The sequence below is a fragment of the Cetorhinus maximus genome, chromosome 21, assembly GCF_964194155.1.
Source record: "Cetorhinus maximus chromosome 21, sCetMax3.hap1.1, whole genome shotgun sequence".
NCBI classification, from domain to species: Eukaryota; Metazoa; Chordata; class Chondrichthyes; order Lamniformes; family Cetorhinidae; genus Cetorhinus; species Cetorhinus maximus.
In genome coordinates, this window is record NC_135899.1 from 67340160 (window position 1) to 67363800 (window position 23641).

General features: G+C 44.6%; 1 protein-coding gene across 1 annotated transcript in view; it reads left to right on the plus strand.

Annotated features, from left to right (window-relative positions):
• Window positions 1–23641, plus strand: part of tfap2e (transcription factor AP-2 epsilon) — an 80863-nt gene that overhangs the window by 49681 nt on the left and 7541 nt on the right. The window contains exon 6 of the mRNA XM_078567068.1: window positions 16476–16617. Coding sequence (XP_078423194.1) covers window positions 16476–16617 — 142 coding nt within the window. The remainder of the gene's footprint in view (window positions 1–16475; window positions 16618–23641) is intronic.

The following is a 23641-nucleotide window of genomic DNA, read 5'->3' on the forward strand; positions in this document are numbered from 1 at the left end:
TGCCATTTTTAAAAAATTAATTACTTGTAATTATTTGAGAATTTAATTCAAATTCCATGATTTTTTTTTATTCGTTCATGGGATGTGAGCGTCGCTGGTTAGGCCAGCATTTATTGCTCATCCCTAGTTTCCCTTGGGAAGATGGTGATGGGCTGCCTTCTTGAACCGCTGCAAGTCCATGTGCTGTTAAGAAGGGAGTTCCTGGATTTTGACCCAGAGACAGTGAAGGAACGGTGATGTATTTCCAAGTCAGGATGGTGAGCAGCTTGGAGGGGAACTTCCAGGTGGTGGTGTTCCCATGTGTCTGCTGCCCTTGTCCTTCTAGATGGTAGTGGTCGTGGGTTTGGAAGGTGCTGTCTAAGGAGCCTCGGTGAGCTGATGGAGAAACTTGTCTTGAGGCCAGGCTGGGTGCAAAGTTGACTGAGCGACTGCTTTGCTGGTCTGTGCAGAGTGACCCAAGTTCATCTACAATGAGATGGAATGTGCATGGCACAGGCTTTGTCTGTTTGTATCTGAATTTTGCATTTGGGGTCCTTCCGCCTGCTTAGGATCCTAATTTGCATATTTAAGAAACCTAATTCCTCTTTCAGCTGGGCGCTTTGGACCATTAAAAGTCAGTTGAGACAATATGGCAGCTAGTGCCTTTCTGGCGAAGATCACACACAAAACCTGCAGGTCAAATGCTGAGAAATTAGCTGAATTTCTCCTCCCATAAGTGTAGATTTGTTTCTAGTCAACATCAGGTCATTGAATCCTGCTCTCACCATTGAATCTAGAACTGCATTGAAGTAATCGTTTCTGCTCCTAAAGCCAGGCACCAAAGTAATATTAAACTTAAAATAACATGGGGTGTTATGACTGGCGCGATTTGAAAGTAATGTGAACACTACAGTCTGGTAGGAGAAATCAAGTCAGTTTTGTAGGCAAATCTAATTATCTGCCTGATTAGCCAGAGTTTGTTCAAGGAAATGAAGAACTGTTTCTAAAAGGAAATTGTTAACATTTGGCAAATAATAAACAACTGCTTTATAGATGATCTGTTTGTTTTCTCAATCATTGACTTTGAAGAAGGCTAATCTATTTGGTATTTTTATGCTGTATTGAAGTTTCTTAACTGTAATCCAAGCGAGTCTAAAGAATGCAGCTAAATATCCTCCACCTTCGCATATGCAAACACAAACAGACACACAGAGGGTAGAATTTTCCGTCTCAGTGTGCAGGTGCACGCCCGACATGCTCAAGCGTGAAATCACACACGATCACGTCAGGCGAGAGTCCTGACGTCATCGCGCACTCACGTGATATTTCGGTCGGCGGGCACACACAAGCGTTGGCAGCGCGCCCACCGACAATTAAGAGGCCTATTAAGGCCATTTAGGTAGCAATTGATAGCGATTTTTCACTGCCCGTCCAACGTTATGGTTGGCAGGCGAGCGAATCGGCCAGATGGCTTTTGCATTTTTGAGGAAACCTCATCCAAGGGTGGGATGAGGTTTCCATGATTAATTTAAAAAATTAAAATGTTTTGAAAAAGTTTTCATCATCCATATGTTGAGATGTCTCATTCTGATGCGTGCACATTTTTTCCCAATTTTAAATTCTGCTTTTATTGATTTTAAATTTGTCAATTCCCTGAGGCAGCTCTCTGTCCTTAGGGAGCTTTACTTCCGCAGTCCCCCACGCTGACTTCAGCGTCGCCCTCCTCCCACCCCACCCTGGCAGTGCTGACCCTTTCAGCACGCCTTTCATGCTGGCTGGCTGTTAATTGGCCAGCTAGCATGAAATCGCAGTTGGGAGCCAATCACAGTCGGCAATTTGTTCCCCGGCCGCTCCTGGGCCCACCGATCGGGGCCGTCTGCCAACCCAAAAATCCTGTCCACAGATACACACACACAGACACACAGACAGAGCACACACACACACACACACACACACACACACACACACAGACAGAGCACACACACACACACATACACACAGAGTACACACACACATACACACACACACATACACACAGAGCGCACACACACACACATACACACAGAGCGCACACACACACATACACACAGAGCATACACACACAAGCGCACACACACATACACACTGAGCACACACACACACACAGATACACACACACACAGAGCACACACACACACACACCCACACATACACACAGAGCACACACACACATACACACAGAGCATACACACACAAATGCACACACACACACAGAGCACACACACACACACAGAGCACACACAGACACACACACACACACACACACATACACACAGAGCACACACACACACACAGAGCACACACACAGCATACACACACAACATACACACACACATACATACACACACACACACACACTCATACATTCATATACACAGATTGATATTTGCAGAAAGATTATACCTATTCAGCCTTGGGCTGTTTCTTTCTTACTCACTCAGTCTCATTCCATGTAGTCTTGGATACCGTTTCACCCTACATTCTCATGTTTTCATTTTTTGACACCTCCAGAATAATATGTTCAAAATCTTTATCCTTGTTTACAACATTCCACTGTCTCATCATCCCATGCCCCTCAATGTCCCAATGTTCAGCCTCTTACAGCCTGACCTACTGATGTGCTCACCGCTTTTCCAATCTTCAGCTCTGTGCATCCCCCTACCTCCAATTCGCCATCATGACAATCTTTTGTCATCATGATCCTGTGTTCTATACCACTTCTCCCTGCTGCTTCTTACCCCATTTTCAAAAACCTCTTCAAAGCTTACGTTATCAACCATTCCTACTGTCACCTCCACTAAATCACTAAATGTTCCACTGGTGCTCTGCATCATTTATAAAACATTATTAAACATTAGTTAGGAAACAACTTGAGTACTGTGTGCAGTTCTGGTCACCTCATTACAGAAAGGATGTAATCGCACTAGAGAGGGTACAGAGGAGATTTACGAGGATGTTGCCAGAACTGGAAAATTGGAGCTATGAGGAAAGATTGGATAGGCCTGGGTTGTTCTGCTTGGAATAGAGGAGGCTGAGGGGAGATTTGATTGAGATGTACAAAATTGTGAGGGGCCTGGATAGAGTTGATGGGAAGGGTTTATATACTTTAGCAGAGAGGTCAGTGACTAGGTGATTGGTAGAAAAATTGGCGGGGAGATAGGAAAAGGTTTTTCCACCCAGAGGGTTGTGAGAGTTTGGAACTAACTTCCTGAAAGGTTAGGAGAGGCAGAAACCCTCAATTCATTTAAAAGGTGTCTGGATATGTACCTCAAGTGCTGTAACCTACAGCCGGACCAAATGCTGGAAAGTGGGATTAGGCTGGGTGGCTCGTTTTTGGGTCAGTGCAGACATGATGGGCCAAGTGGCCTCTTTTTGTCCCATAAATCTTCTATGATTCTATTTCTACTCTATTAAGCACCTTGGAATGTTTACTGCTTTAAAGGTATCGCACAATTGCAGGGTGCCTTTCTCTTTGTCTTCTTCCTCAATTTTTGTTACATAATTTCCGCATTCCTTTGTTCATCATTGCTCTCTTTAAAAAAACATTTGCCTTTCATTACTTCCACCACATTATCATTTTCTCTTATTGTTGCCTTCTTCCTGGTGCCCCCTCTAGTATCTCCGTTCTGCCATTTCTGTCTCTCTGTATTACTGTGTCTCTTAATTATTTTCTTTATCATTTGAACAAAGCCTCAGTTCTTTAAAGGAGTGAGTTTTTTTGTCCTTTTTTTAAATTCATTGAGCATTGCTGGCTAGGCCAGCATTTACTGCTTATCCTTAATTGCCCTTGAGAAGGCGGTGGTGAGGTGCCTTTTGAATTGCTGCAGCCCATGTGGTGCAGGTACACCCACAGTGCTGTTAGGTTGGGAGTTCCAGCATTTTGACCCAGCAACAGTGAAGATAGCACCCTTGCCTCTGAGGCAGAGAGTTGCAGGATTTGCAGCAAAAAAAAAATCAAGGCTAACACTCCAATGCAGCACATTGTGGTGATGCACTTTCAGAGGTGCTGTCTTTCAGATGGGATGCTAACCTGAGGCCCTGTCTGCCCTCTCAGGTGGATGTAAAAGACCCCATGGCAAAATTTTGGAGAAGAGCAGTGGAGTTATTCCTGGTGTCCTAGCCAATATTTGTCCCTCAATCAATACCACAAAAACAGACTATCTGGTCATTATCAAATTCTTGTTTGTGTGAGCTTGCTGTGTATAAGCTGACTGCTTCATTTCCTACATTATAATGGTGACTACACTTCAAATACACTACACTTCATTGGTTGTAAAGCACGTTGGGAAGTCCTGTGGTTGTGAAAGCCACTATAAATATGCAAATACATTTTTTCATTTGGCTTATTTTATATATGAATGGCTGAGAAATGGTAGGGTTCAGAAATTCCTGTCATCTCCTGGTTAGTCATTGATCATATTAAATGCTTTAAGTTCCAGTTTATTCTTTTCCAATACAGGAAATTTCCTTTGCTGAATATTTATTGTTGATACTTGTGTGCAGCCATCAGTAAAATGGGGCAATGTGACCAACTACTCATGACAAAAAGGTGAAATATATTTGTAATAATGTGCAGAGGCCAGGTGGACGATTTTAATCTATTTTTCTGTACATTTTCAGTGATTTTCTTCAGCAGTTGATCTATCTCCATCCCAGTAGAAAAACTCTCACAAAGGATTTGCATTACTGGACATTTTGACTTCTCATAGGTGGGAGATAATCTGATCCAGAAAGAAAAATACTTTGAAAGAGTTTATCATGGAACAATCATCTGAGAAATAATTGTTTTTGGAAACAGATGATATTGGTGGATTGCTTATAGCCAAAACTTAATAGAAATGTAGAAAATTCTTGGAGTCACTGAACCCCTTCATGTGTCTCTGCCACTGGTGTTTCTTTTCAATTCAGAATTAAGCATGTGTTGTATGTTTCTTACAAAAGACAGATGTGGGTAGTTCTAAAGCGATAGCAACTGAAGAATGTAAGAAGGGAAATGAGAGAGAGAAAAGAAAAGATCATCTCTGAAGTGCAAAGGCGGAAAACAAAATAGTAAAACATAAAAACGTAGGACAGAATTTTCTGGCTCCATTGGCTTCGGGTGTCATGGAGGCTGGGGGGGGGGGGGGGGGGTAGTGGGGGTGGGGGGGGGGGAAGAGGGGGGTGATGGCGGGGGGGGATAATGTGGTGAGAAGGCCAAAAATTGGTTTCACGCCGGTGTGAAATCAGTTTACAATCGTCCGCTCCATCCGTCAATGGTGGGGCTGCATTTCCCGCTGCTGCACGTTGGGAACCTAATTTCAATACTTTAGCATCTCATTATAAGCCCTGCTTTCCGGAATCATCCCCCCACATCAAATTTACCACCCATGTCAGCGTGACTTCAGAACGGCGTGCTTCATGGCTGCCTTTAAAAGGCGTGCACCTGGTGAGCTGAATTTCGAGTGGAACCCAGAGGCGAGTGCACACAACCTTGCGCAGCGCTCCCGAGCATCGCCTGTAGGACATCAAGGAAGAGGGGCTGCGCAGTCACTGGAAGCACAGGCAAGTCGATTTTTCCCAGCTGGCATGCAGCACGATGCTGGGGCAAGGGCTCCAATGCGGGTCAGACCAGGTTGGGGGGCAAGGCAGCACAGGCTGAAGGAAGTACTCAAGCACATGCCAGGGGGTGGGGGGTGCGGGGGGAGTGGGAGGGGGTGCGGGAGGGGGGATGAGGGAAATGATCACACACTTGGAAAAGCATGTCAAAAGTGAGCATTCTTCCGCAGTTGAGATTGTTCAGCTTGACATGTTTGGAGTCGAGCCTCTGAAGGCTTTCTGCCCACTCAGGCATCGCTAAGGCATGAAAGCGCTCCAGAACTTTTCACCCCTCAGGTGCAGACTGCAAATTAATGTGCATTTTAGGAGGCAGGAGAGCAATTGGCCAACTGGGCAAGTTGTAGAATCCCCTTGCAAAAGATGGCCATGGCACAGTCACTGGTAGAGGTGCTTATCAGTAATGTCTTATCAGTATCCATCATGGTTCAAGCTAACAGCGTGTGGGTTAGGGGAATGCCTACGTCTGAGCTGAGACCACAGCATGCAGTCCAGTGGCCGAAGTTGCAGCCAATTGGTCAAGTGGAGTGGGGTAGAGGTGGGTGGGGTTTTGGACAGCCAATGAGCACACTACACACTGGCCATCCAAGTGGCAGCCAGCACTCTCCTGCAAGCGTGAAGGGGTCTTCAGACTTAACCAAGAGAGGTCCTTAGGACACATATGCTAACCCACACATCTCTCTCTTTGATCCTGCAGGAGGAGAACATCAGGATCATGGAGCCTGGTGATTTCACGGTGTGTCTTAAGACTTACAGGGAGCAGAGAAGAAGAATAAGAGAGTGGCGGAAGCACCTGGCTCAGGAAAGGGAGGAGCCTCAAGGTGAAGGGGAGGCAGGGCCTGCTGCGCATGCAGCTGAAGATCCACAGAGAGCCATTGCTCGTAGGCACCTCACTAGACCCAGAGTCTATAGACGGCGCTTGTCATTCCTGCAGATGACTGAGAACCTGTGTCGCTAAAGACTGCGCGTGTCTAGGGAACTGGTCGGTCACATATGCCACCCACTGCAGGATTTGGTGCCACGGGGACATGGAGGGCATCCACTGCCAGTGGCCGTGAAAGTGACTGCGGCACTCAATTTTTATGCCAGTGGCTCCTTCCAGGGCTCCACAGGTGACCTGAGCAGGATCTCACAAGACTCCACGCACAAGTGTATCCTGGAGGTCACGGATGCCATCTTCATGAAGGCACAGAACTTTGTGCATTTTGCCCGGATCAGGAAAGCCAGGAAGCAAGAGCGCTGGGATTTGCCCAGATCTCTGGTTTTCCACAGGTGCAGGGTGCCATCGACTGCACTCATGTGGCGCTCAGATCTCGGTGGCAACAAGCAGTCAATTACATCAACCACAAGGGCTTCAACTCGCTGAATGTTTAGCTGGTGTGCGAACATCACAAATGCATCCTACAGGCCTACACACGATTCCCAGGGAGTGTCCACAACTCCTACATCCTTAGCCGTTCCCAGACCCTTGACATCTTCTAGGGTCCAGAGGGGCTGCAGGGTTGGCTCTTCGGGGACAAGGGCTACCCACAGAGGATGTGGCTGATGATGCCCGTGCAGCGGCCTCAGACTGCAGCAGAGCAATGGTATAAAGAGCTCATGCCAGGACCCAAATATTTGCAGAGCAAACAATAGGCATTTTGAAAATGAGGTTCCAGTGCTTTGCCAGGTCTGGTGGAGCACTCCAATACAGTCCACTGAGGGTGTCACATATCATCATTGCTTGTGTGGCATGAATGTTACTTGCCATTTGTCAGCCCAAGCATAGATATTGTCCAGGTCTTGCTGCATTTGGACATGGACTGCTTCAGTATCTGAGGAGTCATGAATGGTGCTGAACATTGCGCAATCATCAGCGAACATCCCCACTTCTGACCTTATGATGGAAGGAAGGTCATTGCTGAAGCAGCTGAAGATGGTTGGGCCGAGGACACTATCCTGAGGAACTCCTGCAGTGACATTCCGGAGCTTAGCTGACTGACTTCCAATAACCACAACCATCTTCTTTTGTGCTAGGTATGACTCCAACCAGTGGAGAGTTTTGCCCCTGATTCCCATTGACTCCAATTTTGCTAGGGCTCCTTGATGCCACAATCAGTCAAATGCTGCCTTGATGTCATGGGCAGTCACTCTCACCTCACTTCGGGAGTTCAGCTCTTTTGTCCAAGTTTGAACCAAGGCTGTAATGAGGTCAGGAGCTTAGTGGCCCTGATGGTAACCCCCAGTATGTTGATAGTGGGGGATTTAGCAATGGTAATGCCTTTGGGTGTCAAGGGGCGATGGTTAGATTCTCTCTTGTTGGAGATGGTCATTGCCTGACACTTGTGTGGCGCGAATGTTACTTGCCATTTGTCAGCCCAAGCCTAGATATTGTCCAGGTCTTGCTGCATTTGAACGTAGACTGCTTCAGTAACCGAGGAGTCCAAATTGGGTGTCAGAGAGCAGATTATTGCTAAGCAAGTGCCGCTTGATAGCACTGTTAATGACCTCTTCCGTTAATTTACTGATGATCAAGAGTAGACTGATGAGGTGGTAATTGGTTGGGTTGGATTTGTCCTGCTTTCTGTGTACAGGACATAGCTGGGCAATTTTCCACATTGCTGGGTAGATGCCAGTGTTGTAGCTATACTGGAACAACTTGGCTAAAGGCACAGCAAGTTCTGGAGCACAAGTCTTCAGTACTATTGCTGGAATATTGTCAGGGCCCATAGCCTTGGCAGTATCCATTGCCTTTAGCCATTTCTTGATATCACGTGGAGTGAATAGAATTGTCTGAAGACTGGCATCTGTGATGCTGGGGCTCTCTGGAGGGGGTTGAGATGGATCATCCGCTTGGCACTTCTGGCTGAAGATTGTAGCAAATGCTTCAGCCTTATCTTTTGCACTGATGTGCTGGGCTTCTCCATCGTTGAGGATGGGGATACTTGTGGAGCCTCCTCCTCCAGTGAGTTGTTTAATTGTCCACCACCATTCACGACTGGATGTGGCAGGACTGCAGAATTTAGATCTGTTCCGTTGGTTGTGGGATTGCTTAGCTCTGTCTATTACTTGCTGCTTATGCTGTTTGGCACGCAAGTAGCCCTGTGTTATAGCTTCACCAGGTTGAAACCTCATTTTTAGGTATACCTGGTGCTGCTCCTGCAATGCGCTCCTGCACTCTTCATTGAAGCAGGGTTGTTGTTTCCGGTGTCTAGATCGATGCCGGGTGGTCCATCCAGTTTCATTCCTTTTTTGTGACTTTGTAGCAGTTTGATACAATTGAGTGGCTTGCTAGGCCATTTCAGAGGGCATTTAAGAGTCAACCACATTGCTCACTTCACCTAATAGCCGATCTCCAAAGTTCTTCGCAAGAACTGTGTCTCCCACCGTGAAATTTCTTTCATGATTATGGCCAAGTGTAGCCACATTGCTGTGGGTCTGGAGTCATATATTGGCCAGATCAGGTAAGGATGGCAGATTTCCTTTCCTAAAGGGCATTAGTGAACCAGATGGGTTTTTACAATAATCAACGATGGCTTCATGGTCATCATTTTAATTCCAGATTTTTATTGAATTCAAATTCCGCCATCTGCTGTGGTGTGATTCAAACCCAGGTCCCCAGAGCAATACCCTGGGTCTCTGCATTACTAGTCCAGCAACAAAACCACTACACCATTACCTCCCATCGCCTCTTAACTTTCCTAATCCTGCTATTAAGTCTTGGTGCTCCCCCAACATCCACAGTCGAGGTGGAGGCAGCCTGCTGATTGTTACGCCCTGTCTGTGATGACCTTGATGGGTGTTCTCCGGAGGGCTGAGACCTGGAGGGCCCCAGCGTACTTTGGGTGTCCAGCTGTAGTCCAGCTGCACCCTCCTTGGCCTGTTCAGCTGGAGCTGCAGGGGTCACAGGAAGAGGGGATTTCGATTGGCTGGACATTCTCAGAGTCACCTGGGTGGATGGCCCCAGGGTGTCGAGCATCTGATCCTCCTCCCTATGGATGCCCGACAGCCCCTTGCTGACTCCTTGAGGAGAAGCAGATGCTGGAGTGCCCTGTACCCCTCTCGCATTGACATTGTTGGAGTCCAACCATGGCATCAGCGATGGAGTTCAGCCACACAGCAATGCAGCGCCGATGTCCTGGACCAAGGTCTCCATGGTGGCCGCCATCCTACCAGTGTTGACTTTGGTGCATTGGCATGCGTACTATCACTTCAGACTGAAAGGTGGACAACTAAAAAAGAAATAAGGAGGGAGAAGATTAAATATGAGGGTAAACTAGCCAGTAATATAAAAGAAGATTGCAAGAGTTTTTTTTAGATATATAAAGGGTAAGTGAGAGGCAAAAGTGGACATTGGGTCGCTGGAAAATGATGCTGGAGAAATATTAGTGGGGAACAAAGAAATGGCGGAGGAACTGAATAGGTACTTTGCGTCAGTCTTCACGGTGGAAGACACGAGTAACATCTCCCAAGTTCAAGAGAGTCGGGGGGCAGAGGTGAGTATGGTAGCCATTACCAAGGAGGTGCTGGGAAAACTGAAAGGTCTGAAGGTGGATAAATCACCTGGACCAGATGGATTACACCCCAGAGTTCTGAAGGAGATAGCTGAAGAGATAGTGGAGGTGTTAGTGGTGATCTTTTAGGAATCACTCGAGTCAGGGAGGGTCCCAGAAGCCTGGAAAATCGCTAATGTAACCCCCCTGTTTAAGAAGGGAGTGAGGCAAAAGACAGGAAATTACAGGCCAATTAGCCTGACCTCGGTCGTTGGTAAGATTTTAGAGTCCATTATTAAGGATGAGATTTCAGAATACTTGGAAGTGCATGGTAAAATAGGGCAAAGTCAGCATGGTTTCATCAAGGGGAGGTCATGCCTGACAAATCTGTTAGAATTCTTTGAGGAGGTAACGAGTAGGTTAGGCAAAGGAGAGCCAATGGATGTTATCTGCCTGGACTTCCAGAAGACCTTTGACAAGGTGCCGCACAGGAGGCTGCTCAGTAAGATAAGAGCCCATGGTGTTAGAGGCAAGGTACTAGCATGGATAGAAGATTGGCTGTCTGGCAGGAGGCAGAGAGTCTCCTCTCTGGGGGTCCTTCTCAGGTTGGCGGCTGGTGACTAGTGGAGTTCCGCAGGGGTAAGTGTTGGGACCACAACTTTTCACTTTATACATTAATGATCTAGATGAAGGAACTGAGGGCATCCTGGCTAAGTTTTCAGATCATACAAAGATAGGTGGAGGGACAGATAGTATTGAGGAGGCAGGGAGGCTGCAGAAGCATTTGGACAGGTTAGGAGAATGGGCAAAGAAGTGGCAGATGGAATACAATGTGGGGAAGTGTGAGGTCATGCACTTTGGTAGGAAGAATAGGGGCATAGACTATTTTCTAAATGGGGAGAGAATTCAGAAATCTGGAGTGCAAAGGGACTTGGGAGTCCTAGTCCAGGATTCTCTTGTTAACTTGCAGGTTGAGTCGGTAGTTAGGGAGGCAAATGCAATGTTGGCATTTATTTCGAGAGGACTAGAATATAAAAGCAGGGATGTGCTGCTGAGGCTTTATAAGGCTCTGGTCAGACCACATTTAGAATATTGTGAGCAATTTTGGGCCCTGTATCTCAGGAAGGATGTTCTGCCCTGGAGAGGGTCCAGAGGAGGTTCACGAGAACGATCCCAGGAATGAAAGGCTTAACATATGAGGAACGTTTGAGGACTCTGGGTCTATACTCGATGGAGTTTAGAAGGATGGGGGGGCATCTGATTGAAACTTACAGAATACTGGAAGGCCTGGATAGAGTGGACGTGGGGAAGATGTTTCCATTAGTAGGAGAGACTAGGACCCGAGGGCACAGCCTCAGAGTAAAGGGAAGACCTTTTAGAAGAGAGATGAGGAGAAACTTCTTTAGCCAGAGAGTGGTGAATCTATGGAATTCATTGCTACAGAAGGCTGTGGAGGCCAGGTCATTGAGTGTATTTAAAACCGAGATAGATAGGTTCTTGATTGGTAAGGGGATCAAAGAATACGGGGAGAAGGCGGGAGAATGGGGTTGAGAAACTTATCAGCCATGATTGAATGGCGGAGCAGACTCGATGGGCCGAATGGCCTAATTTCTGCTCCTATGTCTTATGGTCTTATGGATTCCTCCACTGTGTCTTGCAATCTGAGGAGTGCAGCGGACATCTCTTCCTGATGTTCCAGTGCTTGCCTTTGCAGCTCCAGAAACTGAGGTATAACCAAGTTCAGAGGCTCCTCATCTGTCTTGGACTCAGCAGATTTCTGGCCTCCAGCTGTCCTCCAAGTGCTGGAAACCTGAGAAGTCCCTGCCTCCACCTGTGGACCAGACAGTGCGATCCACTCACCAAATTTTTACCCTGAGGCTACTCTAGAACCAGGTCCCACTGAGTTGTGTGTCTCTGCGCTGGAGGAAGGTATGGGTGAGCGCTGTGATGTGCCTTCAATGAGGGTGTCATCAGATTCTTTTTTTGGGGTTTCTTCGGGGCTTGAGTCGAGGACTTGGCTTGTGGACCCCCTCGGCTGCTTCCTAGGTGTGCCTGCGAAAGCAAAGAGAGATAATTAGTGCATGGCAAGGGACTGCGGAAGAGGGGAACTCACTCACAGCATGGTTGTCTGATGTATGTTCTACTGCTGGATCTTCACTTGGCTGAGCACTGCCAACCTCACCATCAGCACAGGAATGGTCCAGATTGTCACTGGCCAGCTGGATGACTCTATTTTCAAAGCCTTTGAGGACCTTGATGTTGGGCAATCCTCCACCAGTCTGCAATCTCTCCCTTTTGTTGTGTGCCAGCTTGACCTGCATGAAGAAAGAAGGATGCCTGGCATGTGTGGGTGGTGAGTTGAGTCATGGATGGGATGAGGACATGCTCCGCAGGGCAGATGAAGGTTTGTGTGAGAGAGTAAATGGTGATGTCCCTTGAACTGGCAGTGAGTGAGATCCCTGTGGATGTGTGATGAATTTGTGAGTGTGTGAATTGAGAGTGATGAGAAGAGTGACTTACCCTGGTCGAACAGAAGAGATCATACCCCCTCTTTCGGTACTGGGTGGCTGTCCCCTTTTGCTGGGCGTTGGCGCTGACCACTGTTGCCACCGCCTCCCATGCTGGATTGGTGACCTTACTTGCTGATCTTTGCCCAGAGCAGGGGTAGAGGACTTCACGGTGGGCCTCCAGTGTCCAGTAGGTGCTCAAGGGAGGTGTCGCTAAATTTGGGGGCAGCATGTCTCCTCCCTTTAGCAGCCATGACTTTCTAGCAGCTTTTGAACCCTTAGAGAGTGCTAGCTTTGTGCAGGGGCGCCCTTTAAATATGGCACCCGGGTTATTGAAGGCCTGATGTGATAGAGGGGCAGGTGAATCAGAGGCCACCCACCAGCAATCTGGAGTGCTTCCCAGCCATGCATTATTAATGAGGGAGGATGCACTAGGAATGGGACAATACGGAGCGAAAACCTGCCATTGCGGCCAGCAGGTAAAACGATTTTTTTCACATCCACTACCGACTTAATGCAAATCTGGGACGATTCCACCCATACAGTTTAAAAATTTTTTTCTTTGGCTATTTTTGACTTCTACATTTCAGACAATGTAAGTGAGCTGCAGCTCCTCATGTCCTAATGCTTTCACTTGTCCAGATATTGAGCTAAATTTGTAGGCAGCCCAGATGGTGAGCAATGAACCTCTTGCATTTCATTTCAGTTACAGGCTCTATCTTGTCTTTGGAAGTTCACAGAATAACACTGCTAGACTTTGACAGGTGCTAACTACCAAACAAATTTATTAAGCAAATAGTATCAGTAGAACAATATTTATTTTTATAGCAGTTGTTAAGCATAGCAAGCACCTCATGTATCAGAAATAGTAAATTGCTTATAACTCCTGTTCATAACTATGATATACAAATTATTAATACATATAGTTCTTCTCCTTTTCTCACCAGGCAGAAGGTATGCCTTTGGGATCTCTCTTTGACAGATTTGAAAAGAACGGTTGATTAATACTTCTGCAAAATGATCAAGTCTCAGCAAATTTAAATAAATGCTTGTTACGTTTTTTTTAATGGTTACAAATCAACCATATATTTGAACAAATCCCCAAAATGTTTCAACGAATGACTTGTTTAGATAATTGCTTCAACAAATTAATTGCAGCAATTGTATCAGGTTAAATTCGAAAATGAGTTCTCTAAATGAAGCCTTTTATATACCTTGAGTAGAATTACAAAATCCAGGACCAAGCTAAAGCTTAAGTCACAAGATAGCCTCAGAAAATTTTTGGTCCATCTGACATCCCAATGTTCAGAAAATACCATATTGTACATTATCCCTTACACCCTTCAATCAGTTCTTTTCTTCCAAAAAATTACCTCCTCCCTTGTGAATTTGCCAGCATTACCTGTCTTCACTTTCTCTGTGGGTATTCTATTCTACACATTCAACATCCTCCGTGTGAAGTTGTGAATCTAAACATTCTGTTCACCTTCCTTGTTTTGAGTTTGAGTCTGTGCTCTGATTACCGAATTTGTTGCTATGTCAAACAATTTATTAGTGTTTAATTTATTTGTATACCTTAGGATCCTGAAACTTCAATAGGGTTCTTTCAATCCTTCTGTTCTTTAGTTGAAAATTCGCAGTTTCCTAAGTCTCATTTTCATTATCTTCTATGTGCCTTCTCCAAAAATGAGCCTGTTCCACGCGTAGTACAGTGACCGGAATGATATACACTGCTGCACATGGATTGAATGGATTGAACCAATACTCCATTAAAGCTCACCATCGCCTCCTTAGGCTTAGGTTCCATTTCAGTAGCTATACACCGGAAACTTGCAGAGGTTGAATATTTCGATATTTTAAGGATGAATGAAGTATGCCTAAGGAAGAAGAATAGTGGAAGAGTCATATGCCTTTTTTATCATAAGATTCAAATGATGCAATGGCATCTTTTGAGTTGTGGTTTGACATCATGGTATTGTTGTATTTGGGAAATAAAGAATAAATTTCTTTCATGAAGAGAGTGCTTCTTTAATTATGATGATGTCAGTTCCAGAATGTAAAATGCCAAAATAGTCAGCAATACTTTACAAAGTTACCAGCACAAACACAATTTTAAAAATTATTTTAAATTGGAGCATGGTGGCATTATACAATAGACCCTATTTAAAAATATGTAATGATAATATAAGCCTAAATTCCTTTAGTTTTTCTAAATCTGTAATTACTTTTTAAATGTTGTGGTAGCAGAACTGTATGTGGGACAAAGTGTGGAACCGTTCAGCAACACATATTTTAGTGGGTCCTTTTTATTTCATACATTTGTTGAGAATAAATTTCTGTAACTAGAGCTCAGCATTCTTTCCCCCTTATTGTCTAACACAGGAGAGTGACACTGCAAGGCACTCAGCTGTTAACTCACCGATACAAAATAGTTTTTATCCAGCTTCCAAATTTCATAAGTGATTTTTAGTTGGATTGATTAAAGGAAATACTCTCAGCTAGATGCACCTCAGGTTGTGAAAGATGAATCAGAGCTGTTATACAGACTCAGTGCTACCTGGGAATATCATTGTTTCTTTCTTAATATAAACTATCGTTGTAGGGCAGAATCTTGTGGAGACCATGGGGGTCACCGCCGCCAGCTGGTGAGAACTATCCCCGCATCACCTCTTTTCCAGAAGGCCTACCACATCCAGTGCCAGTCAGGCACTTAACAGGCCAGCAGTTGGCCTTCCCCTGGAAACAAGGGTCCCGGGGGCAGACGTTCCACCCTATTGGCCAGCAGCTCTTCTGTACTCAGCAGCCCCACTGAGGAGATAGTGGCTACTGCTGGTACTACACCCATCCAAGGCCTTGGATCAAGGAGGGAACCAGGCATACATTGACGGGGGGAAGGTGGGGGCTGCGGGGGTTAGGGTGGTGAGTGGGGTCAACAGCAGGGGCAGGGGGTTTGACTCTCATCAGCCCCCCTTCCCAATGCTGTATTCCTCGATCAAGCACTGAGTACCTTTGAACGAGGGAACACCCCCACCCCACCCCCAGCCTACCACCCACCGCCCCCCAAGCCCACCACCCACTTGAGCTCGCAAGTAAACACACCAGGGTTTGCTTTTAATGCTCCCTGCATGACGAGTCTCCCACCAGCTGCTTGGCTAATACAAGCAGAAGCAGGATGAGGCCCTTAAGTGGGCATTAGCAATGTGGTTGACTCTTAAATTCCCTCTGAACAAGGGCAATTAGGGATGGGCAATAAATGCTGGCCTAGCCAGTGATGCCCACACCCTATGAACGAACAAAACAAAAATTAGTTGCCCGTTTAAGGGCCTCAATTGGCAGTGGGATGGGAAGGCCGTCCACAGACCTTGCCGCTACAGATCTAATCGGGATGGAGGGGGAAAGGTGGCAGGTAAACACCTGCTACCCTCTCGCCTGATTAAATGCCCCCGCCACCACCAAACTCACCATGGGAGAGGGCACAAGATTTTGCCCATTGTTTTGTCTATTGTTTCCTGCATATGAATGAGCTTACTGCATTCTTGGAGGTTGACTAACGCAGGGCAATGCATGTGTGGAGTCAGAATGGAGTTGCAGAGATCGGTAAGGATTGGAGTGTAGGGTGGTTAGGAGAAGGTTGGAAAAGTTGAGCCTGGAGATGTCAAAGGCTTGAATTAGAGTTTTAGCTGCAATGGTGGTGAGGTATGACTGTCTTAATATTGTACAGGCTGTACAGTTTGAAATTCAGCTCAATGCCATACCAACATTAGTGAGTCGCCAGTGGGAGCAAGTAACAGTTATATTTCTCTGATTTTATGCTTAATAAGTTTTGTTTATATCCTCAGATGCTAAATGACCTCATCCACTCTCATTTCTGCTTTGCTTCCTGTAGGAGAGGCTGTGCACTTGGCCCGGGACTTTGGGTATGTTTGTGAGACTGAATTCCCTGCAAAGGCAACGGCGGAGTTCCTGACCCGACAGCATTCCGACCCAACTGAGCTCCATGCTCGAAAAAATATGCTGCTTGCCACCAAGTGAGTACTAGTATTGCTTATATATATATCTTTCTCCAGTCAGAAAGATACTGACATACACTTAACTTGGGCAGCTTTAATTGTTCAAACAGGAGACTTTTGAACATTTGGAGTTGTCAGAATTCAGCAAGAACACAAGAAAATAAAACATAGGAGCAGGAAATAGGCCATACAGTCCCTTAAGCCTGCTTCATCATTCGCTAAGATTGTGGTTAATCTCCCAGCTCAACTTCACTGTCCCACCTTATCCCCATATTCATTGGTTCCCATCTTTGAGTCAAGTGTCCGATAAGTGTCTAAAGCCAACCATTCCATGGCTGCATTACGGAAAAGGAAGGAATTCCAATGCATTTCCTTATACTAGTGAACTCCAGATTAACTGAAAAATCATAAGATCCTTACTCCTAACTATGATATAGAAACTCAATTGGTAGACTTAAAAGAGTCAATCCCAAGATCTCTGCTGGATACGGTTTATGTTGAAATGGAGGTATTGAGTTTGGGTTTCATTCCAAGATTTGTGCAACACTATTAGAGTCAGAACTGTATCCCGGCTGTTTCGTTGCAATTGAGGCTCTCAGTCCTGACAGGATCCTACTATTCTAATCAATACTCTTTACATTTAATAACAATAATCTTGTGCAGTCTGCAGATGTTTCCACAATGGAATACTGTACTTTGAGTTGATTGAAGCACTTAGTTACCAGCTCTCTCAGTCTCTTATTCCAGTATATAATTAACTGGAGGATGTAGGGCAACTGTAATGCTGATAAAGGTCACTCCGCTGTCAGGCAATGCAACTGTAAAAGACAAAATACAGTTTTTGTTCAGTTGGAACACAATAATTTATCATGATCCAAAAAGTCAAATGTGCAAAGCCTACCTTCCAAGGCCTCAGAAGCAATGCATCCAAGCTGAGAGTTAAATAGATAACATAGAGCCATAAAATAACACTTCAAAGAGTTGGATATTCTTGTGCAAAACCATTTATAGAGTCGTGGAGTTGCTTATGGCACAGAGGAAGGCCATTTGGTTCATCGAGTCCTTGCCAGCTCTCCATGGAGCAATCCAGTCCATTCCAATCCTTGTAGCTCTGAAAGTTTATTTCCTTCATGTGCCCATCCAATTTTCATTTGAAATCATTGGTCATCACTGCTCCCACCACCTTTGTGGGCAGTGAGTTCTAGGTCATTACACTCGCTGAAAATTTTTTAAAGAATTAAAAGAAGAATGGGTGGGATTTTTCTCATTGTCTATATTTAATATCACTACCAATAATATTTAGATTAAAATGTAGATTCTGTGACATAACAGTGGCTTCCAACATGTGCAGACATGTTGTCAGCTTCTCAGTAAGTCTTGTTTAAACTTGGCATTCAAACCTTGCCATAGCTGCAGCAGCACACTGTCCTCCATTTATGTAGTGACTCATTACCTGCTTGGGAAGAGTTAAAGATCAGTCTTTGAAAGTGCGGCATGATTGCTATTTTTTTCTCATCACTATTACCAACATCCCATTCTCAAGAGCCACGTTTCTAGAATCTCGTGAGATCACAAATTACAATCAAAATTGAGGACAAAATAGCCCTAAAACGTACATTGCTTTTGGCTTCTCGCTACTATTTTTAAAGGTCCCTGGCTGCTCAAAAATCAGATAACCATGGGTTGCAAGTTGGTGGTCTTCATGCTTATTTAAAGGTAATGTTTCCTGTGAACGCATTTGTGCTGCTACATGGGATAGCAGCAGCACGCCAAGCAGCAGAGTGGGCATAATATAATCTCCTTGAGAGGAACCAGTAAATGAGAAACACAGCAGTGCCAGGCAATAGGCAGAGAACACATGAATTGTGGAAATTAAGAGCGATGAGAAGAGCAGGAGGGTGCAGGTTTGACTATGAAGCTTCTCTTTTTAATCGAGGTGACATGGAGTAGGTGTATAGTCAGGGGAGAAGGAATGTCTACTCTCTGGTAGGGAGACAGTTGTCAGTGACTCAGAAGAGGCTGATGTGAATGAATTCAACAGTGGAGCTTGTGGTTGCTTCCCTTATCTGCATCCAAAGAATGCATTTGCACAAAGGGATGGAGGTAGGTAGTCATATCACTGACAATAGCCTCCATCACAAAGTGTATAAGAATAACAGTGCTTTTCAAGAAGTCTTAAAGCAACGATTCTACTTTTACTCAAAAAACAAAACGTAAGTAAAGAGCTTTCTTGACAATTCCAGCCTGTCCCTTGAGACAGTTATCACCGATCAGCAGCTTTGGAATCAGTTTGTTTGGGACAAATTGCCCCTGAACTGCACCCAGAACTGTTGGAGGAAATCTGAGTGCAGAGGTCTCTGACATTCATCTGTATCAAATTAGCATTGCTGTAACCTTATCAGTCAGTCAGAAGCAGCCATCAAATTAACCATGCAAGAAATTATTGTGCAATGCTTTTCAGGAGTAGCGCCCATTTCATCATGCATTGCACCAAATTTTGGAATGCAACTTGGGAGCAGGGCAAAGGAAAATCATCCCTCGGAGGTGATTTTTTTGTGAGGGGTGTAATAAATGTAGACTAATTGCACTATCGACCATGAAGTGGTGATGATTGTGGTTGGAAGTTTTTCACAGGATTAAAATAAAGAAAATTAAAAGGTGCGGGACCATCATAACTGCGTGGAACTGACCAGGAGAATTCCTGTTTTGACCCCTCAATCTTAGCTACAATGGCAATGGTTGTGCTGTAATTGACTTTGGTGTTGTTCTTAGGCAAAAGAAATGTAAGAAAAACAGACGTGGGGGTTGGGGAACCTTCATTTGTGCAGCATTGCTTCATGCACAGTGTTCCTCATTGGTATAATTGAAGAATGACATGTGGGCCATGCAGATAGCAGCCCATGGTGCTGCCTGCCCTCAGGGAATCGAGGTAGTCTATGTAGCAATGCCATGCGAACAAATTTTCCCCCTTGGTTTCTATTGTTATGATCTCAGTAGAGACCAATAACATGTTTATTTTTTTTTTCGGAATCCAAAAAATCCAGGTATTTGCTAGAATGAAGCCACAAGGTTCACAGTTAAAAACAAGGGAATTTTACTGCACCAAAATCAAAGAACATGAATACTGATATCTACGCTCTATCTTACATAATCAGCTAGGTTAAGACACTAAAAGTTCAAGGAATGCAGTTACTTATAACCTAAACTTCTTAAATCAAATTTCCTTCTACATCCATTTGACTTACACCCCCAATAATTAAAGTCAGATACTTCTCAGAAATTGAAAGCTTAACCACTTTGTCTGAGTGTCTGAGGACTTTTTCAAAGATATAAGGGTTGAAATTTGGGCCTTCCTCTTACTTCTGGCAATGTCGTCCCTTCAAATCTCCTTCAGCCATTTCACGGTTGTAGACTCCTGTTCAACACAGGCATCGCTGGCATCTTAAGCATAATCACCTCAAGTGTGAACACTCCTGGTTTTATTATTCTGTAACTCTGAGGTTTTGTATCTAAAACGCTTTCTCTTCTCAGCGTGGCTATCCCAGCAGTTCAACTCACTGTTAGGAGTCCATCAGTTAACAAGAGTTGTTAGGAACCAATGTATAACTTTAAGTTTAATTCATATTTATATTTGTGTGTTAAGAAAGGTTTCAGTTTAATTTAGTTTTTTTGTGAGCTGGGTGCCGGGAAGTCTCGAGGGCCTCATAGCAAAAAGGTCAGGTTTTCTGGATTTGTTTGTATACATGCATTTTTAATTAGGTTTTACATCCCACGAAGTGAAGAGATGGGTTGCAAAGGGGTTAATGGTTTAGTGATTTTTGGGAAAAAAGACAAAGTAGAATACACTGTGCTGTTACTTAGCGACAAGGGTCCTTTGATACAAAGACACAGGGAAAGACAGGAAAGAAGTTCAGAGTGTGTTTGTCAGAGATTGAAGACAGGAGTGCTAAGCTCTCTGGTAAGAAATGCTGCAAGGCTGCTGGGGACTGAGTTTAGGGAATGCATGTGTTTGCTCTGTAGTTGAAGTAATAGTGAGTTAAGAGTGTGGTTTTGGGTGTTTCAGGGAGAGATACCAGCTGGGGAAAAAGCATCTAGTGAATGCTCAGAAATCTGCTGGAAGAAAACTGTTTGCAACTGGGCCTTGGTGTTAAAGTAGTGGTAAATCTTAACTGGGGTTTTGTGTCTGTAAATGTATTGCTGGGATAAAAGGAATGGTATGAGTTTGAATCGTTTTCTTGCGTTTGTGTTGAGATGTTTTTAAACCTTTTGTTTGATGTACTATAGTTCATTTTTTTTCTGTTTCATGAATGTTTTATTCTTTATGCTAAAAGTTCATCAGTAAACTCCTGTGAATTTGTTCAGTAACTTTCCTCACAGTTTCTGAAAAAAAAACCAAAGTCAGGATCTATCAAACCAGGTTTCACTCTAGGATCTGGCTTGTCCAGTATTAACATTGGCTGGGATCGTAAGAGAGTTTTAAACTCTTTTGGCCGATACACAGAATTTCACTGAATCCTGTTTGAAAGAAATGTTTTGGCTCTAAGCTGGTTCTCAAACTAACAACTAAAATCCTGCTTGAGACCAGAGCCACACCCACAATCAGCAGTACTGCACAACCTACTCACCCTTATAAATAACTTCTGGTTGACCCTTTGCTATTCTATTGTTAATCTCCCAGACAATCTGGTCAGATGATCAGTTACTGGAAGCAAGAGGCTTTCCCAGAACTCATCTCCCAGAGAAACCTAATTCTTAAAGGGACCAACACCCCAACATAAAATATCAGTTATTCCCCAAATGCACATGAGTCATGACAAAAGTAAAAAGCCTTCCTGAAGTAAGGACTTTTTTCACAACCCTTTAAAATGCTACGTATTCTAACATTATAAACACTTTAGCAACTATCTAATTACATACAATACACACAATAAACTGCCACCAACCCCCACCCCCCACAAATTCAATCAAAATGCAAATATCCAACAGCTTGCGATCCCAGATCCTTGATTCAAGGATGATAGCGTTTAAACAGATGGAGAACAGTTTTTAAAGTCAATGGTTGCAGCAACGGACTCCAATGAAACAAACAGAGATTCTTGGTTCGGAATTTCTCCTAAAATGCTAATGGATTATGGTCCGTGTAGTTCAACTCTCTCTGGCATTTCTGGAAACGTATATTTCATGCATTTGAAGAGCCAAAACAAGACTTAATGCTTCATTTTCAACTATGGAGTAATTCTGTTGTCGAGGATTAAGTTTTCTCAAAAAATAACTGGCTGGATGCTCTATGTTAGCATTATCACCTTATAACAATACGGCTCCCACGCCCACATCACTGGCATCAATTGCTATCTTGAATGGTTGGTTGAAATTTGGAGCAGCCAACACATGCTCATTTATTAAGACAGCTTTCAGTCTTTTGAAGTCACTCTGACAAGACTCAATCCAGTCATATTTGAACTTCTTCTTCAATATTTTTGTTAATGGAGCAGCTACTGTGCTGAAATTCAGGATGAACTTCCTATAAAATCCACACATTGTGAGGAACTGCAATATCTCTCAATTGGTTTTAGGAACGGGAAAATCCATAGTCACTTGAACTTTAAGGCAGGACTCTACCGAATGACCAGTTCACTGTACAGAATATCTTTGGGTATACAGCTGTCATCCATCCGATGAATGTAGCCGAGACAGCACAGGCATCATTGGCGTAGTAATAAGTGTATGCTGGAATTGGCACACTCCAGGAGCTCTGAGTCAGTGACCTTGTCTAGCCAAGAGATGCTAAGGATACATCTGAGACAGTGAAAGTGGAAACTGCTCAGCCTTTTCTTCTGTCTAGCATGTGTTATCCAGGTCTCATTACTGAGGATGCAGGCTTTGTAGACTTGCAGTGTTCTCATTTAGGCTGCTGCAGTTACATACTCTCTTACTCAGCTTGGACATAAGAGCTGCAGCCTTTGCAATGCACGTGTTGATTTGGGAATCAAGTGACAGATTACTGGTGATTGTGGAGCCTGCATACGTGAAGCTATCAATAACCTCCAGCGTCACATTGTCAATGCTGATAATGGCATTGGAAGAATCACAGAATCACACAGTGCAGAAGAGGCCCTTCGGCCCATCGAGTCTGCACCGACACATGAGAAACACCTGACCTACCTACCTAATCCCATTTACCAGCACTTGGCCCATAGCCTTGAATGTTATGATGTGCCAAGTGCTCATCCAGGTACTTTTTAAAGAATCTGAGGCAACCCGCCTCCATCACCCTCCCAGGCAGTGCATTCCAGACTGTCACCACCCTCTGGGTAAAAACGATTTTCCTCACATCCCCACTAAACCTCCTGCCCTTCATCTTGAACTTGTGTCCTCTCGCGACTGACCCTTCAACTAAAGGGAACAGCTGCTCCCTATCCACCCTGTCCATGTCCCTCATAATCTTGTACACCTCGATCAGGTCGCCCCTCAGTCTTCTCTGCTCCAACAAAAACAACCCAAGTCTATCCAACCTCTCTTCATAACTTAAATGTTTCATCCCAGGCATCATCCTGGTGAATCTCCTCTGCACCCCCTCCAGTGCAATCACATCCTTCCTATGATGTGGTGACCCGAACTGCACACAGTACTCCAGCTGTAGCCTCACCAAGGTTCTATACAACTCCAACATGACCTACCTACTTTTGTAATCTATGCCTCGATTGATAAAGGCAAGTGTCCCATATGCCTTTTTCACCACCCCACTAACATGCCCCTCTGTCTTCAGAGATCTATGGACACACACGCCTAGGTCCCTTTGTTCCTTAGACCTTCCTAGTGTCATGCCGTTCATTGAATACTTCCTTGACAAATTACTCCTTCCAAAGTGTATCACCTCACACTTTTCAGGGTTAAATTCCATCTGCCACTTATCTGCCCATTTGACCATCCCGTCTATATCTTCCTGTAGCCCAAGACACTCACCCTCACTGTTAACTGCCCGGCCAATCTTTGTGTCAAACTTACTAATCCTGCCCCCCACATTGTCATCTATGTCGTTTAT